The 16343-nt window shown below is 45.1% G+C and overlaps 2 protein-coding genes across 29 annotated transcripts in view; both read left to right on the top strand.

Moving 5' to 3' along the window:
* PLEKHG1 (pleckstrin homology and RhoGEF domain containing G1) overlaps positions 1 to 8814 on the top strand; it is a 223045-nt gene extending 214231 nt beyond the window's left edge. For all 18 annotated transcript variants that reach the window (XM_073789725.1, XM_073789724.1, XM_019951566.3 and 15 more), the window contains one exon: positions 5432 to 8814. In XM_073789725.1, coding sequence (XP_073645826.1) covers positions 5432 to 6360 — 929 coding nt within the window. In that variant the 3' untranslated portion in view covers positions 6361 to 8814. The remainder of the gene's footprint in view (positions 1 to 5431) is intronic.
* Positions 8815 to 13103: 4289 nt separating this feature from the next.
* MTHFD1L (methylenetetrahydrofolate dehydrogenase (NADP+ dependent) 1 like) overlaps positions 13104 to 16343 on the top strand; it is a 197178-nt gene continuing 193938 nt past the window's right edge. For 2 of the 11 annotated variants that reach the window (XR_012324912.1, XM_073789733.1), the window contains exon 1: positions 14623 to 15305. Coding sequence is in view for 7 of the 11 variants with exons in the window: in XM_073789733.1 (XP_073645834.1) it covers positions 14983 to 15305 (323 nt within the window). In the remaining 4 variants the exon portion in view is untranslated. Of the gene's footprint in view, positions 13966 to 14538; positions 14563 to 14621; positions 15306 to 16343 lie in introns of those variants that run through there. The other 9 variants (XM_033867839.2, XM_073789737.1, XM_073789738.1 and 6 more) reach the window with 9 other exon arrangements.

A 16343-nucleotide genomic window follows, 5' to 3' on the forward strand; every position in this document is an offset into this window, starting at 1 on the left:
GAGAGCCGTGTTCTGGTTCTCAGTGTCCTTAGCAGCGTGAGGGTGCTGTCACCCAGATGTTCATTCTCACAGAGAGACCCCAGACTCACAGATGAGGCCGGCCCTGCACCCACCACATCTCACCAGTGGGAGGCGATTGAGTCTGGAGGGTTTCCTGGTGTCTGTGACATCATCACTCCAGATGTGATATTTGAAGCAGTGTTCTCTAATATAATCTAGAGCTGAAACATAGCCGTCAGGTTCAGTTTCAGTGTGTTAGGAGGGGTAGCTGGGTAGCAGGGTAAGAGTTTAAGGTTTGGACGAATACGGAATAGGATTGCTCTTTGCACCGGAATCCTAACAAAAACGCCTACTCATCCTAACAAAGACAAAAAGGAGGCCTTTTTGCATGGTTTCTTTTTAGCTGTTCACACTGTAACTCGGCTGTTTTCTCATGTGTTACATTTTCTAGTTGCTTTTTTGGAATAGCTGCTGTAATGCATTTAATACCGTCTCATTTGGTATTCTCCTGTATGCTTCCAAGAAATTTAATTTTGAGTCAAGCCTCCTTTTTGGGCAGAACCAAACCAGGATCACGTGCGTGATATTGGTACCATTAGGGTTTAGGAATGAGAGGATCACAGTTTGGCTTTTCCTCTATTGTAAAGAAGTACATATCCCCTGGGTAGATTACACAGGGTTCTCAGTGGAAGGGCATGATGTGAATTAAGCACTGGATTGTCATGGAAAGAAAAAAAAACCTGAGGGTGCTGACTCTCACCTGAGGAGTTTTCCACCTCCAGACCCAGAGAGATTTCTGAGATTAGGGCCCAGGAACTGAATTTTTTTTTTTCAGTGTGGACTTTTGATCCTGTTTTAAGAATCCCAGCCCTAGATCTTCTGACAAAGCATCGTCTCTGTATCAAATGAGAAGAGACAGTTCTCCAATTAAAAATAAAAACCAGATGGCTCAGTATCAGGGCATGTTTCGTTGGTTAGCTTGGTGGCGGCATGGCTCATCTGGCCAACTCGATGACACCTACCTCCTTTCTTTGGGACTGCTTTCTTAGGTGGAAAGCAGAGAATCAGAAGGGGGTATCCAAGTCCTAAATGGACTCACAAGTTGCATGACAAGAATCTGTAGGGAAAAACAGTTTTTTTAAGTTTGGGAGTATTTAAGAATTACCTAAGTTTACTCTTTTTCCAGAGCTAATCGCACAGTAATATTTCTTAACACGTAGGGAAGTGAAGCCCTGGAAATGTTACCTGAAGGATTTTACAGACCCTCTGTGACTTGGCCTTCTTTTTAAGTTAGATAAAGGTTAAATGTGATTTTTATATGAATGTGAGAGACTAGATCGCATATATTTTTCTCCTTGCAATAATATGCTTGAATTAGTCCCTTTTCCAACGCTAGTGTTGCTAAACTGTTGTTACACACAGAAAAAGTGACTGAGTTCCAGCTGCAGGCGGAGTGTTTTGGAGTACAGATGGCACTAGAAGCAGTAGTGTGTTGGCAATGAAACCACTGACTGAATCTGGGCTAGGGTGCCTCAGAATGAGAGAAAATATAATACTGAGGTTTCCGATGATGATGGATTGATGAAGCCAGCAGACGGTTGTTTAAAAAGTGGTAATTGCCTGAGGCCGGTTGTTTGGAATGTGGACCATCCATTAACATGCGAAGCTCCAACCCTGTCAGAAGCAAGGTCTTCAATACTGAATCATTAGGGCTTACAACTGCCTTCAATAGTCTTTTTTACCCACCTTTTAAGTATGAATAGGTTTCCCTTTGGGGTTTTCTTTTGCTCTCCCCCCCCCCCCCCCCGCTTTTTGTTTGTTATTTCTGTTTTGGCTACTCGTGTCTTCTTGGGCTCCTGTAGGATCATAGCTCTGTGTCTGGGCCCTTTCTTGACATGGTGGGCTACTATCGACATTCTCTCCAAGAGAAGATCTCTCCAGAGTCATCTTCTGAGCCAGCCAGTGTCTCCCCCTGCTGGCTGGCAGGAGCGTGTCCCTAGGGCCTGCCATCTCTCAGACCTGAAGAATCTTCCATCTGGGTGGATCGAGACCACTTCCTGTGCCCACCAGGCTTTCAATCAGTTGACGTGATGACTCCTTTTCTCTCTCTTGTTTATCTGGGCACAGGACGTCGTAATCGAATGGACCGATTCACCAGACTTCTCCGTATGGGCCTTGCCACTTTGCCAGGAGCTTGCTCTCGGTGTTGTGCGGAAGGAGGGGCGCCCTATTCACCTGCTGAAACTCTCCAGCACCTTTATTGAACGCTCCAGCCGGGGTCTACAGGCCCTGGGCCAGACTTCCGCCTGTAAATCACCCAACCAGGTCTAGCCCCTCCCACCTCTTGGAGCCTGTTGCGGCATGCCGGCCATCTTGTCCCATTATGCCTCACTCCTGACAGTCTTTGAGGCCAAGGAAGCCTTTGGGGTCCCCCCCCCCACTCCTTGTTTTTTTGGTGATGTTCTCTGTGGGAGAAAACTCCGTACAGGCTTGAGGAATGCTCCTCCTTGTGTAAAGCAGGGAAGGCAAGATAGCATTTTGTGCTTTGCACTGCACCACAAGCCACATCAGAAATGTTGATTTTAATCTCTGTCTTGAAAACAGTAGAGTTCATACTTCTCTCAACAAGGATCACTTCAAATTTTTATCTGGAATGATAAGAATTCTACCTTCTAAACTTACAAAAGAGGAATAAACCAGAGATAGCCCTGACGTTGTCCCATTATGATAAGGTACATGTTCTATAAGGACTATGAATGCCAGAACTAAGAATGAGGGGGAATTTGAATCCAGCTGACTAATACTGAGCTTTTTAGGCTAGAAGTGTCATCTTGGGCTGGCTGTTTCCTGTACATCGGACTAAGGGTATCTAGTTAATAACAGCCATCGCTCTGGAAGCTTGTCTCACGTTCATGTTGGCATCAAGCAAGTTATAGACTCTCTTAGAAGGTCAAGCTGAGACCAAAAAAACAAAAACTTAGATCGGCACAGTATAGTGTCTACTTGCGAGGTACTTTCTATTCCAAATTTATAAATGGTCAACTTTTTATTATCCAAAGATAAACTGTGCCCATTATGAGTTGTCTATAATATATATGTTTACATAGCATTTTACTAAAGGCTGTCTTCCTGCTTCCCCATTTCCGGCTATGCCCAAATCGTACGCTGCCTTTCCACTCTCCATGGTACAGTCTTGGAGCACATTTATTCTTAACACTGTGTTTAGAATAAATGGAGGCAGTCCAAAAATTATCTGGGTAATTAAGTAGTTCTTGAGACCAATTTCTGCCTAGAGCTGTGCTTGGTTTTCTGTGGGGATTGTTCTCCAAGATTAAAAGCTCATGGACTAGATGGAATAATAAACCAGCTTAGATACAATAACTAGCAACACAAGATTGTGTGCAAGCATGCGTACACAACCAATAGCTAAGTATTATGGTGCATATAAGACTTCAGAGAAATCAGTTAGAAAAGGATTCATAGAAGTGATAAAGCTTATAGAGGGTCTTGAGAGGTAAATAGGATTTGATTAAGCAAAGGAAGAAGAAGAGAGTGTGATAAAGAAGAAAAAGGCATGAGAAATACTAGGGCTATTTTGGATAATACATGGTTTCAGATGATCTGGGCCACCATGTTCCAAAGTCAAGAGCTATTTGTTCTTACAAGACTTTACAGTTAAATTTTGATGCTGCAATAGTTTAACTGAATTTTTTTTGATTAGCTCTCACTGCTTTCTCTCAAATTGTCATTTTCTTGGAACTTTGTAGAAGTTCAAAGCCTTCCTGATTCAGCTGTGGGATCAGGCTCAGAGCCACAGTGTAGGTGAGAATGGCTTGGGAAGAACCGTCTTGACTTTGAGGTGGGACTGCTAACCAAAGACAAGCCTAAAGGTCCAGCTACCACTGGTTGGGTTTCATAGTTAACGAAACATTGTATATTTCAGGATGGCTAACAAGGGCACCTTAGTGTCTGTGTAGACTTTCAGTCTGTTAAGGGGTTACCAAATCTTAATTGGTATTGAGAGTCTTTACTATGCCCTTTAGGGAGTAATAGCTCAAGTTTTTGTTACTACAAATTCTAAACTAATAATCTCTGTCCTTCCAAGCAATTTGGACTTGAAAGTCTGAAGGCTCTGAATGAATGTAAGATCTATAATGAGAAGATAAACACTATTTATTCTGATTCTGGGGACTAAGGGGCAAGTCATCTGAGGGAGTTGCAGTTAAAGGGCACACAGAACAACAGCACATTGTTTTCTGTCCCCATAGAAGGCAAACTTGAAAGAAACAGCAGAAACTCAACTAAATATTTAGTTTAAATTCAAGGAATAATTTACTAATAACAGGTTACTAAAAATATAAAGAGGAAAAAATTATAATGTCACTTGCTGGTCATCATATATAGAATAGATGCCCTCTATAGAGACTGCGTAGATGTGGTCTGAGTGATTTATAGGATTCATGGAATTCTTTGATTCTAGGGTGGTCATGAGGGTACCTGGATTGGGAGGTGGGGGGACACGGCTCTTGAAATTGACATCTCTGGGCTCTCTCTTTTTAATCATTCCTGACCCAAGAGAATTCTCTGTATCTATATCACGGTTCTGTTAATGTCTTTAGAGATGTCTGTACTCAGAAGTGAAGTAGAGAGGATAGTGGCCTCATAGCTTAATTTGAAGTGGCAATAGCTTTCGTGGAAATAACGGTAAAACCCTGTTCTGCAACCAGTACTAGAGAGCATTAGATTATGGATTGTGTGCACAGGATGGTTCATTCTTAATGTCTTGGAAGCATAGATTTCAGTGCCCGGCTTCTCGGTGATAGGAAAGGAGGTAAGGATCAGTCAGTACATGTGGTTTTGAAGGGAGGACCTCCTGTCAACATCCCGAGACAGTGGCAGTGGAGGGCTGCCTGGAAACAAGAAGTGCGGGAACAGCCACCGGGAGCAGACTCTGCTGGGAGTAGCTGTCCGAGAGCAATCAAGACCGGTGAGGCAGGGGTAGCCACTGCAGGGTGGATTGTGGTCATGCTTCTTTTAATGACTACTTGAGTTATTTTTCATTGACCGGGGTTTAAGTGCTGACTCTTATTTTTATGTTGCCTGTTTTTAGCACTGACACACGATTCCATGCTTGTAAAGAACACTAGAAATTGTCATTACAAACAGGGAACGCTTGTGGACCTGCTGTTGAAATAAACAAAATAATCCAGAATTAGATCAAATGAAGTTTCAGGTGGCTTTTTTATTAAACGGGATGATTTTCTTAGTTTGTGTTGTTTAGTATTTGATGATTTCTTATCCTCAAACTTAACTTAAAAGTCCTCTCTACTGTTTAATTTTTTAATATGTTGCTAGAACGTTCTTATTTTTTAAATCTTTGCATGTAGAAATGATCCTGTATATATTTATCATTTTAATATTTGCCTTCCAGGTGCCAGGATTGCTGAATATTCCCAACTGTATGACCAGATCGTATTCAGAGAAACCCCCTTTAAGACTCAGAAGGATGGCTGGGCCAGCCCTCAAGACTCCTCCAACCTCAGCTCTGCATCACCTTCCCACACCCAACACGGTAGCGAGGACTGGCTTTTGCATTCAACCTATAGTAATGGAGAGTTAGCAGATTTCTGTCCCCAGCCAGAGCAAGACTCGAAGTCAAAATATCCCACTTTAGAGATCAATACGAAAAGTACCCCAAGACAACTGTCCGCAGCTTGCTCCGTGCCTTCTCTCCAAATCTCTGAGCCTCTGCTGGGCTCCGTGCAGAGACACAGCGTGGTGGTCAGCCAGCCCAACAAAGAGAACTCCTGTCAGGGCCATCTTTACAACTCTCTGGGACGGAAGGGAATCAGTGCTAAATCTCAGCCTTATAACAGGTCCCAGTCATCTTCCTCCATCCTGATAAACAAGTCCTCAGACTCCATCAACTACCCTAGTGAAATGGGAAAGAAACAGCTGCTGTCTTTACACAGAAGTTCAAGGTGGGAGAGTCACCAGGATTTGGTGCCAGGTATCGCTGACTCAGGTCAACAGGGCACTGAAAAACACTCAGATCTCACACTCCAGGACTCACAGAAAGTTCTGGTAGTAAATAGAAATTTACCTTTAAGTGCCCAAATAGCTACCCAGAACTATTTTTCCAATTTCAAAGAGACTGAAGGAGATGAAGATGACTATGTGGAGATCAAGTCAGAAGAAGATGAGCCAATAAGCAGCAAACTTGGACCATATCTGACATCATACAATGATTCTGACAAACTGAATGACTATCTCTGGAAGGGGCCACCTCCCAATCAGCAAAATATTGTCCAGTCTCTAAGGGAAAAATTCCAGTGTCTTAGTTCAAGCAGCTTTGCCTAAGTTTCTTAAGAGTAGCTGCCTGAATTAACTTCTTACTGTGCTCATGAATTAGAGATACTGAGAGATGTTTTGTATGTACCAGATTAGAACAGTTTTGTAATAACCAGAGATGTAAAGTATACTTTCTTTAACAGCACAACTTTTTGAAACAGCTGGCGATCCAGCCAGGATTGTACTGTAGCAAATGTTAGCATCTAACACTGTGTTTTCTGATGTTGATGGTCTTCGTGTTTCATGTAAGTCAATCTTACTTGAAAATTTTAGGCTTTTTTTTTTTTTTTAAACATGATGGCCATGGTATTTTTTCCCATATCCTGACAGTTAGTGCCCAGACTTTAAGAAATGCAATAATCATTTCCTATTATCCAGAAGCCACAGGTATACTAGGACTCAAAGGCAGCAAGGAGGACTTTTCACGTTTTTTAAAAAGAAAGGAAACTAAAGCTGTTTAAAGGATTATGCTTACCTCTGACATTTTTGTTAAATTTGTGCCAAGACCCTAGAATAACTTAAACGAGGGATCTCTAATCGGAGTATTGTCTAGGTGCCCATTTTAGGGTTTCTATGCTGGCATTCCTGCATCTAGTTCATTATAAGGCAGAAAATATGTAACTATTGGAAATTAGAATGTATCATGACCAATTTTCTGTAAGTAAAAATCCTTCCCTGTCTTCCTGAACGAGGCCACAGAATGTGCTGCTCATCACTTATTTTACATTTCATGGGGTTAAATGAATGATTCCCTTAATGGTTTAAAACCAAGTGCAAGAAAATGCAAATTGACTTGTTAGAAAAGATGGGTTGACATCTGGGTACAACTTGATCATCTCATTATATGACAGTCGGGCACTCCTTTTTGTGCAAAGCGCTTTAAAGCTACTCTTCCCAGAGCAGTTTTTCAGATGTCCTTTCATGAATTTTATACTCAGCCAGATGACCTGGTCCCAGCCTTGAGAATTTTATTGACTGTAGTGAAATTTATTTTCTAAGCCAGACATAAAAAGGGGGTCTTGTCTCATTGTTTGGGGGCATATAGAAGAGCAGAATCTTTGGTTACTAAATTCTGACTAATCACATCTTTTAAGTTGTAATTATGGTCTTTAAATAGTGGTTCATTGTGATATTATGTACTAATACAACTCTTTATGGAAGGAAACAAAAACAAAAGCAAGACCTTGTGAGTAAAACACAAAACTAAAGAAGCTAAAGAGAAAAATGGAGGCAGATTTATGGCCACTTTATAAAAATATTTTACTGAAGACTCCAATCAATGTAACAAGGATGTTTTCTCAAACAGTGGCTTTCGCATTCTCACTTTAAGCCATTTTACATTCTGTGGCCTCTTCCCCACCCTCTCAGTTTTCATCTTAAAAGATATGATAATCTGTGTAGGGAAAGGGGATCTGGGCTTTTCATTTAAAGATAAGCAATGATATTGATTTGAATCAGTGACATCTACCATAATTCTTTTTCTCTCTTTAAGTGCTATGCCTCTTTTTCTTAAAAACATAAAATGTGACCATCCTTATTTTATACACAGGTACCTAAGGCATTCGTTTTCCTTTTTAAGTAACAAAAAATAACCTAATTTTCTTCTTTCTCCATACTGTACTTTCTTCTTGTAGCTTAGAAAACAAAGTCCATATTGACGAGCATTGTTCTGGAACGATTCCTTCTTTCATTGCCCTCCTTTAAACATGTTATGAGTTTTCAAGAATAAGCAGTATCAGAAAAGAGAAGCACCGTAACTGAGTATAGATTCTCAGACTTGCTAGACGTATTTGTAAGGGCGTTTACAAAACAAAGTTACCTGACTTTTCTTGTCCCGGGAATGCAGTTTCCCACTTCTCTGCTTTTTGGTTTGTAAGACCCAAATTCTGTATTATCCATGTTGCTGTGGTGTCTTCCTCTCAGAAATTATTAATTCTCCACACCAATGTCCTGTTGCACGACTTTGATGTCACTTATAGGAACACACGCTGCTGCACGGAGGCTGCTGTCATACTGTATAAAATGTCTGTATGGTTGTCTTTAGGTTCTAGGACAAATCTGCAGTTCTATACATCCGTTCTGTCAGCCAGGATACAGATTTTGAGATCTGTGTGTATATATATAATCAAGTTCGTATTTTCCCTCAAAGTTATTCAATGAGTGCTTTTGTTTAAAATAGTTTCTTCGGGAGGTGGGGTAGGGATGTATATAATTGGGGGAAAAGAGTTATATATACTTAAATGGATGTCAAGTTCTTACTAGGTCTCTGTACTGAAGGTTCAATTTTTTTTTTTATAAGTTCACTTTTCACCTACTCTATTCTTTGTGCAAAAAAAAAACCCCAGAGAAACAAACAAACAAAAAACCATGCATCTAGGAAAACATAGTTTAAATACTGTATATATGATAATGAAAGTTAGTAATGCTCATTATTTAATAAAGTTTGTAAAGTACAAAGTAAAATACAGTGTGAATTAATGTGTTAATTCTAGAAAGATCAAGATTTTTCTGAACTATACTCAGTTATAATACTTTGCCTTATGAGCTGTGTAGAAAATGGTTCAGGGTAGAATTCCCTGGCAGTCCAGTGGTTAGACCAGTGGACTCAGAGCTTCCACTGCAGGGTGCACAGGTTCAATCCCTGGTCAGAAAACTAAAATCCCACAAGCTGAGCAGCATGGCCCCCCCCCCAAAAAAGAAAATGGTTCAGGGTAGTGATGATATACCATGTTTCAGTGGCCTTGTGACTGACCATTTTCTGTATCTTTTGATTACTTTTCAAATATTGAATTTAGCCTGGGATTATCATACCCATCTCTGAAATTCCCCTTAGACCGAGTGCCTTTCCAGGTAACTGGTTTTGATGGCGTGAGGTCATAGAGTAGTCTGACTTGCAGCTGTGGGGTTCAAGTCAGGTGAGGTGGAGGGGAAGAGCCCAGAATGCTGAAGTTTTTTTGGTGCCAAAAGACAAACTTGCCCACTTTACTCTGGTGGTGCAAGCCCACGGGCAAAGCTCACTTCGCGTATCTGTGAAAAAGAACAAAGCTTGATTTTCCGGACAATAGCTTATTCACGATGCATCGTACAATAGGAAAGGAAGGGAAGCAGTTCCACTTCATTAGTTCTAAAACCGTGTCTATTCAGCTCAAACGTAAAAGAACAGGGCTTGGACAGTAAGTAAATCATCCGCTCTACGGGGCAAACACAAGCCCCCAAGTATTCTATTGTGTGTATGGCAAGGTATGGCTCTCCATGTAAGCATCACAAGACCGTGGGTAAGCAGATTCCTTCTGGTATAGACTAGTTAAATCAGAGGCTGTAAACTGGTGGCCCAGAGTCTGAATCTGGTTTATACAGTTTTAAAAAGGTTTAACATGAAAATCCAGATTTCCGCCTTAAAAAAAAATTATTAGATCTAGCCTGTTTGGGGCTGGCTTCTGATGAGGTGACTCCGAGATCTGAGGATGGAATTTAAAGGTGAAAATCATCCTGTAAGCCAATAGGGTAGCAGATCCCTGGAGAAAGAAACAGGCGAGGAAGCCATTTGGGGCCTAAGCCACTCTGGGAGCTCAGCCTGGCCAAAACGCTCTCCTTGAACAGGTCTCAGTACTTAATGATCTCAAGGGAAACAAAAGAACAAACTGTTATTAGGCAAGAGAAGTAAAAACAGCAAAGTCCTTATCAGTTGTAAGGACTCCCAGTTCTCTTTCAATGGTAAAGATTAGCCTGAAGCCTCAACTACCTGAAGCCCTGAACATAAGAGATGACGTTGTCGCGCTAGCTTCCTACCTGTTGGTCTTGCCAGTTTTCCCCATTTTCAGACTTGTGCACCTCCATCCTCCCAAATCTTAGCCGGCATAATATTTCTAGACACAAAACAATCCAATCTTCTACAAAGTCCTCCAAATCTGTCTCTGCCTTTACAGGAGCTGCTCCCTTTTCCTGCGTGACCCTCCCACTACGATCCAGGAGAAAACCTGCCAGGTACGCAACACTCAGCTCAAAAATCACTATTAAGAACTGTGGAGGGTAGCGTGAAAGCATTGGTTTCCCTTGCTTCTCCAGGCCCCCGGGGGCCTGCAGAGCATCCCAAGTACGTGCTACACGCACACAGTGGGTTGGTTTCACAGCTGAGGAATACTGGATTTAGGAATCTTTTATCTTAAAGAGCTACTGGCAAACCTGCCCAATTTTTGACCCTGGAGGGAGGCATTATCTTTACACTGTGGGCAGCAAACATATCTGCCCTCTGCCCTGGAGGGAAACACTCTCTATTTTCCAAGGTCGTTTGTTATGCAAATATCCTTTCAACACTAGCCCAGAACAAGACCCATTGATACAAGACAGGAAGAGATGCAAAATGCAGGAAACCCATTGAGAGTGTCTCAGAACAATCACATTGTTACCCCAAAATTGGGTTCCCCTCTTGGTGGGTGTCAAGCTAAAAGACACAACCATGCCAAAGGTCCGGAGAAGGATTTATTACTTGCAACAAGTAAGGAGAACACCAGGGATCTTAGGCAAAGCAGTGTCTCCCCTAACAGCAAAGTTGGGGAAGTGTTTAAGCTAAGGGTACATGCATATTCATGAAGGGGCTTGAGCAAGAGAATTCAGCATAGAATTGGGGCAAAGGTCAACAGAGGCCAAGCTTTAGTTGATTGAAGTCAGAAAAGGTCAACATCATCATCCTTTAGGTTCCAATTGATCTGTTGGAAGCTTCTTGTGACTCTCCAGGTCTAGGAAGGTGTTTCTTAACACTAATAACTCTCTGAAACTTTAGGCTTTATAGCTTTCCATCAACATGCCTGTGTTCTACTATACAGTTCTGCACAGTAAACTCTGACACCCTGACACCCGAGCTTGTGTCTGTCTTGTTCAAAGTTGATTCCTTCACCACATGCCTAGCATAGAGGCTAGTATAGAGCAAATGCACTCTCACTCTCTCTACCTATAAATATCATATTAACTTCAGATATATATATTCCTTATTCTGGAAACAAACTTTCTTTGACCTATGTCCAAATGTCATCTCAAAGTGCACTGAAATTATATCCACTAGGGAAAGAATGTGAGTTAATGCATTTTTAAGGGCTTCAACACAATAGAGCCCTTTCTCCCAGGGTAGTTGACTTTTCCTAAGTAAACCAATATATATTTGAGTTTGGGATAAACAGATTCAGACGTATCTATCTCCAAATGAGATCCTGACACTTCCCCATGAACCAAACCTGGGAATATGAAAGATCCTGAAGTTTTCTTCCATAAATCTTTCTCCCTTGCCTATCCTCTCCTACAAGTGTGTATTATGAGTGTGTAAGAACCCAAATAGCTCTCATCTGGAATGACTTCAGGGTGGGGCCCAAGAGGCAGTTGAAGGTGAGCAGAGGACAGAGGCCTCCATGGTCATCCACGTGAGGACCTGAACAGGTTGAGTAAAATACTTTAACTGGTTTGATCAGCACAGGCATTTGCTGTCCTAGACCTTAAAGTGATTTCTTAAAATTACATATAAGATCGCAGTTAATCATATCATAATGGGACAGACCATTGTTGACCATCAGCGTCAACACCTAAAATTTTTTAAGATTAGAAAGTACGTTAATTCAGTTAAAAAAACCCAGAAAACAAAAAATCCACACGGCTTCTAGGTGAACTTTATTATACTTTTTTTTTTGGCCTGCTGCACAGCTTGCGGGGATCTTAGTTCCCCAACCAGGGATTGAACCCAGGCTCCGCCTCGGCAGTGAAAGCGCCAATTCCTAACCACTGGACCGCCAGGGAATTCCCTATTATACTTTAATGTGAGATCTAATTAAAAGAGAGTATCGCTTTAAAGGTGTGGATTGCCATAAGCTTTTGGTGACGACTGAAAACAGCCTCCAAAGTGCCTTCTTCAAGATGGCTCTGTAGCACATCTATATGGCCTGAGTCATTTCCATATTATGGATTCCAGTAACAAATTAGTTTTGGTGGCTCACCCTTCCCAATCAATTTAGCTTAGGTGTACAGTTTTAAACTTGATCTTTTCTATTCAAACCTTTCCTCCATACAGAATAGCGCATGAAGTGTTGGGAAGTCTTCTTTGGGGCCTGCTGTGCCAGGCTGAGCCGTGCAATTCACAAAAATGCCACACTTTTCCGTGCAATTCAGTATGATCGGAAGGGTTGCCTTTTTATATGAAGTTGTGGCTGTGTTGTTTATTCTCCACTTCCCTGTGCTATTTCTCCTCCACTTAACATTTTTAGCAGTTATAAATTTTCTGAGAACTGCTTCGGCAAAAGGTTACAGGTAAATATTGCCACCACAGGTGTGGCCCCAACTGACCTTCCTATCCCTCCCCCAGCATACAGAAAGCCTTCAACACACAGCTACTGAACAAGCGGATGAAAGAATGTTATTTCTCACACCAAAACTGGAAACAATACAAACAACATCAGGAAAAGGTAAAATAAATTATGGTCTATCCACAATATAGATTAGGTTTTAATATAAAGCCACTATAAATCATGAGTTCGAGTACTATCCCTTCCCAATTTCATGAAAACAGATATAGCAAGTGAAGAAGAGACCTATATATATAATATGGTCACAATCTTGTAGTACAAGTTAAAATAAAATTAAGAGATCAAAATTAACAGTTATGACTTGGCAATAGTATTGTGGGTGATTTTATTTTTTACTTTATGCTTTTCTCTATATACATTATAAATAAACAGTATATATATTTGAAAAACACACTCAGCTCCAGCATCAGATCCTCTGGTGTTTTCTCTGATGCTCCTCCGTAAACAGTTAAGCATTTCATTTTCATCACCTCAGAAAACAACCCTGTACCTATCAACTCTAACCTCCAATCCCTCTATCTCCCCTGCCCCCAGCCATAAGCAAACCCTAAACCAATTGCCCTTCCAGGAAGCAAACTGCCACCCGAGGGCAGGATGTTATTGGCATCCTAGGCGGAGCAAGAAGGAGCTGTCTCAGGGCAGGAAGGGAGCCCCATGCTCACGCCCCACCCTCCTCTGATTTTTAACCCTAGCCAAATTTCGAGTCTGTGTTTGCAAGTGCCAGAAAGTGCCCGTCCCTGACGTCCAGGCAACTCGAACAGCAGCCCCGCGCCCCACAGGCGCCCACCTTCCCAACGTCACGGCCACTGAGCGCAGTGCCCCCTAGGGGCTCCTCTCCGCTGAGGAAGAATAGCCAGGACCTTCCTGCCGCTGGCCCGTTACCGGCCGGGTCCGGTTCTCCCGCCTGGCGCCCGCCCCGCCACCCCCAGGAGGGACGTGAGCCGCTGCGTCTCTGAGCTCAGCCGCCGCATCTCCGCGTCGCGGGAGAACCCGCGGCCTCCCGCTTCCGCCGCCTCGCCGCGTTCCCGCTGCGCCGCCCGCGCCTCGCCATGAGCGCGCGCCTGCCGCTCGTCCTGCGCCAGCTCGGCCGCCTGCAGCCCCCCGGCCCGCCGCGCCGCCTCCGAGAGCTTTGTCTCGCCAGCAGCGGCGGGGGCGGCGGATGTGGCGGCGGGGAGGGCCTGCTCGGGCAGCGGCGGCTGCGAGACACCCAGGCCGGGAGCAGCCGGGGCCCGGGCAGCCGGGCGCCCCCAGCGCGGGACTCGATCGTCCGGTGAGTGTCCGGCGCTCGCCGCCGCCCAAGTCCCCGGCGGCCGGGGGAGACCCAGGAGGTGGGGCGGCCGGAGCTCTCGAGTCTCGGCCGGGCCCCGGGGGCCTCCGTGGGGGCTTCGCCGAGCACGGGGTCGCGAGGGTTTGGTGCCAACTTTTAGGGGTGACGGCAGCTGGTGGGGGGCAGCGCGGGCACCGGGAGGGCGGGCTGGCCGCGCCGGAGGACGGAGAGTCTTGGGGCCGGCCCAGGTCGGAGGGTCGGGGGTCGGGAGGGCGTGGGCATCCGCGGCGGGTGCTGCGCAGCTCAGACCGCGCGCCTCGCTCCACGTGCACCTCCCGCCGCCTGCTCTGATGCCGTGCGCGGCCTGGGCAGGAAAGGGGCGGCGCGGCGAGGGCTGGAGCCCCGAGGGGGAGGGGCGCCCGCTCCCGCCACGCCAGCCCGGCCGCCCGCCTGCTGGTCGGATCCGGCGTGGTGGCCGGGGCGCTGCGGGCCCGCGGGGCTGCGGCAGGGGCGCCCCGGGCCCGGCGATCGGCGCCCGTCTGCGCAGGGGCTCCGCCTTCGGGACGCTGGCTGCGGGCGGCGTACAGTGACGGCGGTGAGGTCTGCGCTTCCAAAACGCCGCAGCCTCCTGCGCGTGGGAGGGCTGCGGCCCGGCCCACCCAGTGACGCGCGGAGGGCTGCCGGAGAAGTCGGGGCCGTCTCGTTCCCAGCATCGCTGCACGTTGGGCACGGAATCCCCAGCTCAGCCTTATTTCCAAAGTTATCTCCCGAGCGAGAGGCGAACTCTGCCTGGGAGCCCCGGGCCGGCCTTCCGCTGTCCCCACCGGAGACGTTCGCCGGTCCCCCTCCACCCCCGTACCCACCCGCCTTGATCCTCACACACACCCTAGCCGCTTCTCCTAGCCCTTCGGTGGGACCGAGGGGAAGTAGAGCCTTGTCTGAGTGAAGCGCTCCGGACATGCCTGGGGGTCGCGGGAAAGCCCTTTCTTCCCTTCCCTAACTAGAATTCCTAGTTTCAGGATGCCATGTTACCGAGCGAGCTCTTCACGTCCATGCGCTGACATCCTCTTCTGTTTTCCTTCTAGCCTTCATTCTGAAAATGAATTTACCTTTTTACTCCCTCTGTTTCCAAGGCGCTTCATGATGTGGCCTATGACTCCAAGGACTCTTCAGTTTACCTTGTCTTCTCTCCGGACGTCGCGGTTAGGTCTCTTCCGGTCATTAGATTTTAAGCAGTGTACAGCTGAGCTCATCTTAAGGGGTTGTTACCAAGCCGAACTGGGGTATCCTCGCCAGATGTGCAGCACACCCAGTCTACTGACACCGGGTTGTGACGTAGGCAGGTACAGTGTTTGTTGCAGGGTACCAAGCAGGGGAGTAAGGGACGCCTCAGATCCACTCCACTCCAACTTGGTCTTTGAGATAGAGGTTTTGGGGTTTTTTTGTTTGTTTGCCGAGCCACGGGGCATGTGGGATCTTCCCCGACCAGGGATCGAACTGGTGCCCTCTGCGTTGGGAGCGGGGAGTCAACCGCTGGACCACCAGGGAAATCCAACATTTCTTAATTGTGGTTTCGGCAGTCGGGATGTCTCTGGTTTATGCTTCTTTAGGTGGGTGGTCCTTGGCCAGATGTCTGTTAGCTCATTTTGCCCTGGAGAAACAGCTTGAGATTGTAGTTAGTGAAGATATCTATGATAGCAATTTTAGTATATTAACGATGTTACCAACAACAGCAATTTTAGTCGTCTGACTCTGGTTGATTATTGCTCATTTAGCACAGGATTAAGGGGACAAGAAAAGGAATAAAGTTTTGGATAGAGAGATTAATCATAAACTGGATAAGAGGTTTTAGGGGGATTTGGTTTCAGGGTAAGGGTCCAAAGACAGTATAGGATGCAGAAGTCGCCTTCCAACTAGAAGTTGAGGCAACTTTTCTCACCCAGGGCAGAAAAATCTCTGATGAGAAACATCTATGCTACTTTCTAGACTTCCTGAGCCTGGTAACTCCTTGCTTGCTTTGCTTGGCACTGTAAGAATAATGGAAGAATAAGGAATAACCCCAAAGAATGAAACGTCACACATGTGGCAAGTTGTGGGGGAATTAGCCAACTTTATGAGCAGAGTTGGTGACAGGTGTCAGCTTCTACGGTCGTGTGCCCTTCATTCTATTGAGGGGTAGGTGCTGCAAGTGTTTCTGGGAAAATTGCTTTTGGAAGGAGTGTTTTTAGCGTTCAGGTGTAGCTTTGAGACACAGAACAACACTGTACAAGTATAAGAACAAAGGTAGAGTCCTTGTAGTACACCTGCCCTACAGATGAGGAAACGGGTTCCTTAGTGGCTCAGTGAATTGCCCACGCTAGTCAACCAGAGGCCTGATTTCC

This window comes from Tursiops truncatus, chromosome 12, assembly GCF_011762595.2.
Source record: "Tursiops truncatus isolate mTurTru1 chromosome 12, mTurTru1.mat.Y, whole genome shotgun sequence".
Lineage (NCBI taxonomy): Eukaryota > Metazoa > Chordata > Mammalia > Artiodactyla > Delphinidae > Tursiops > Tursiops truncatus.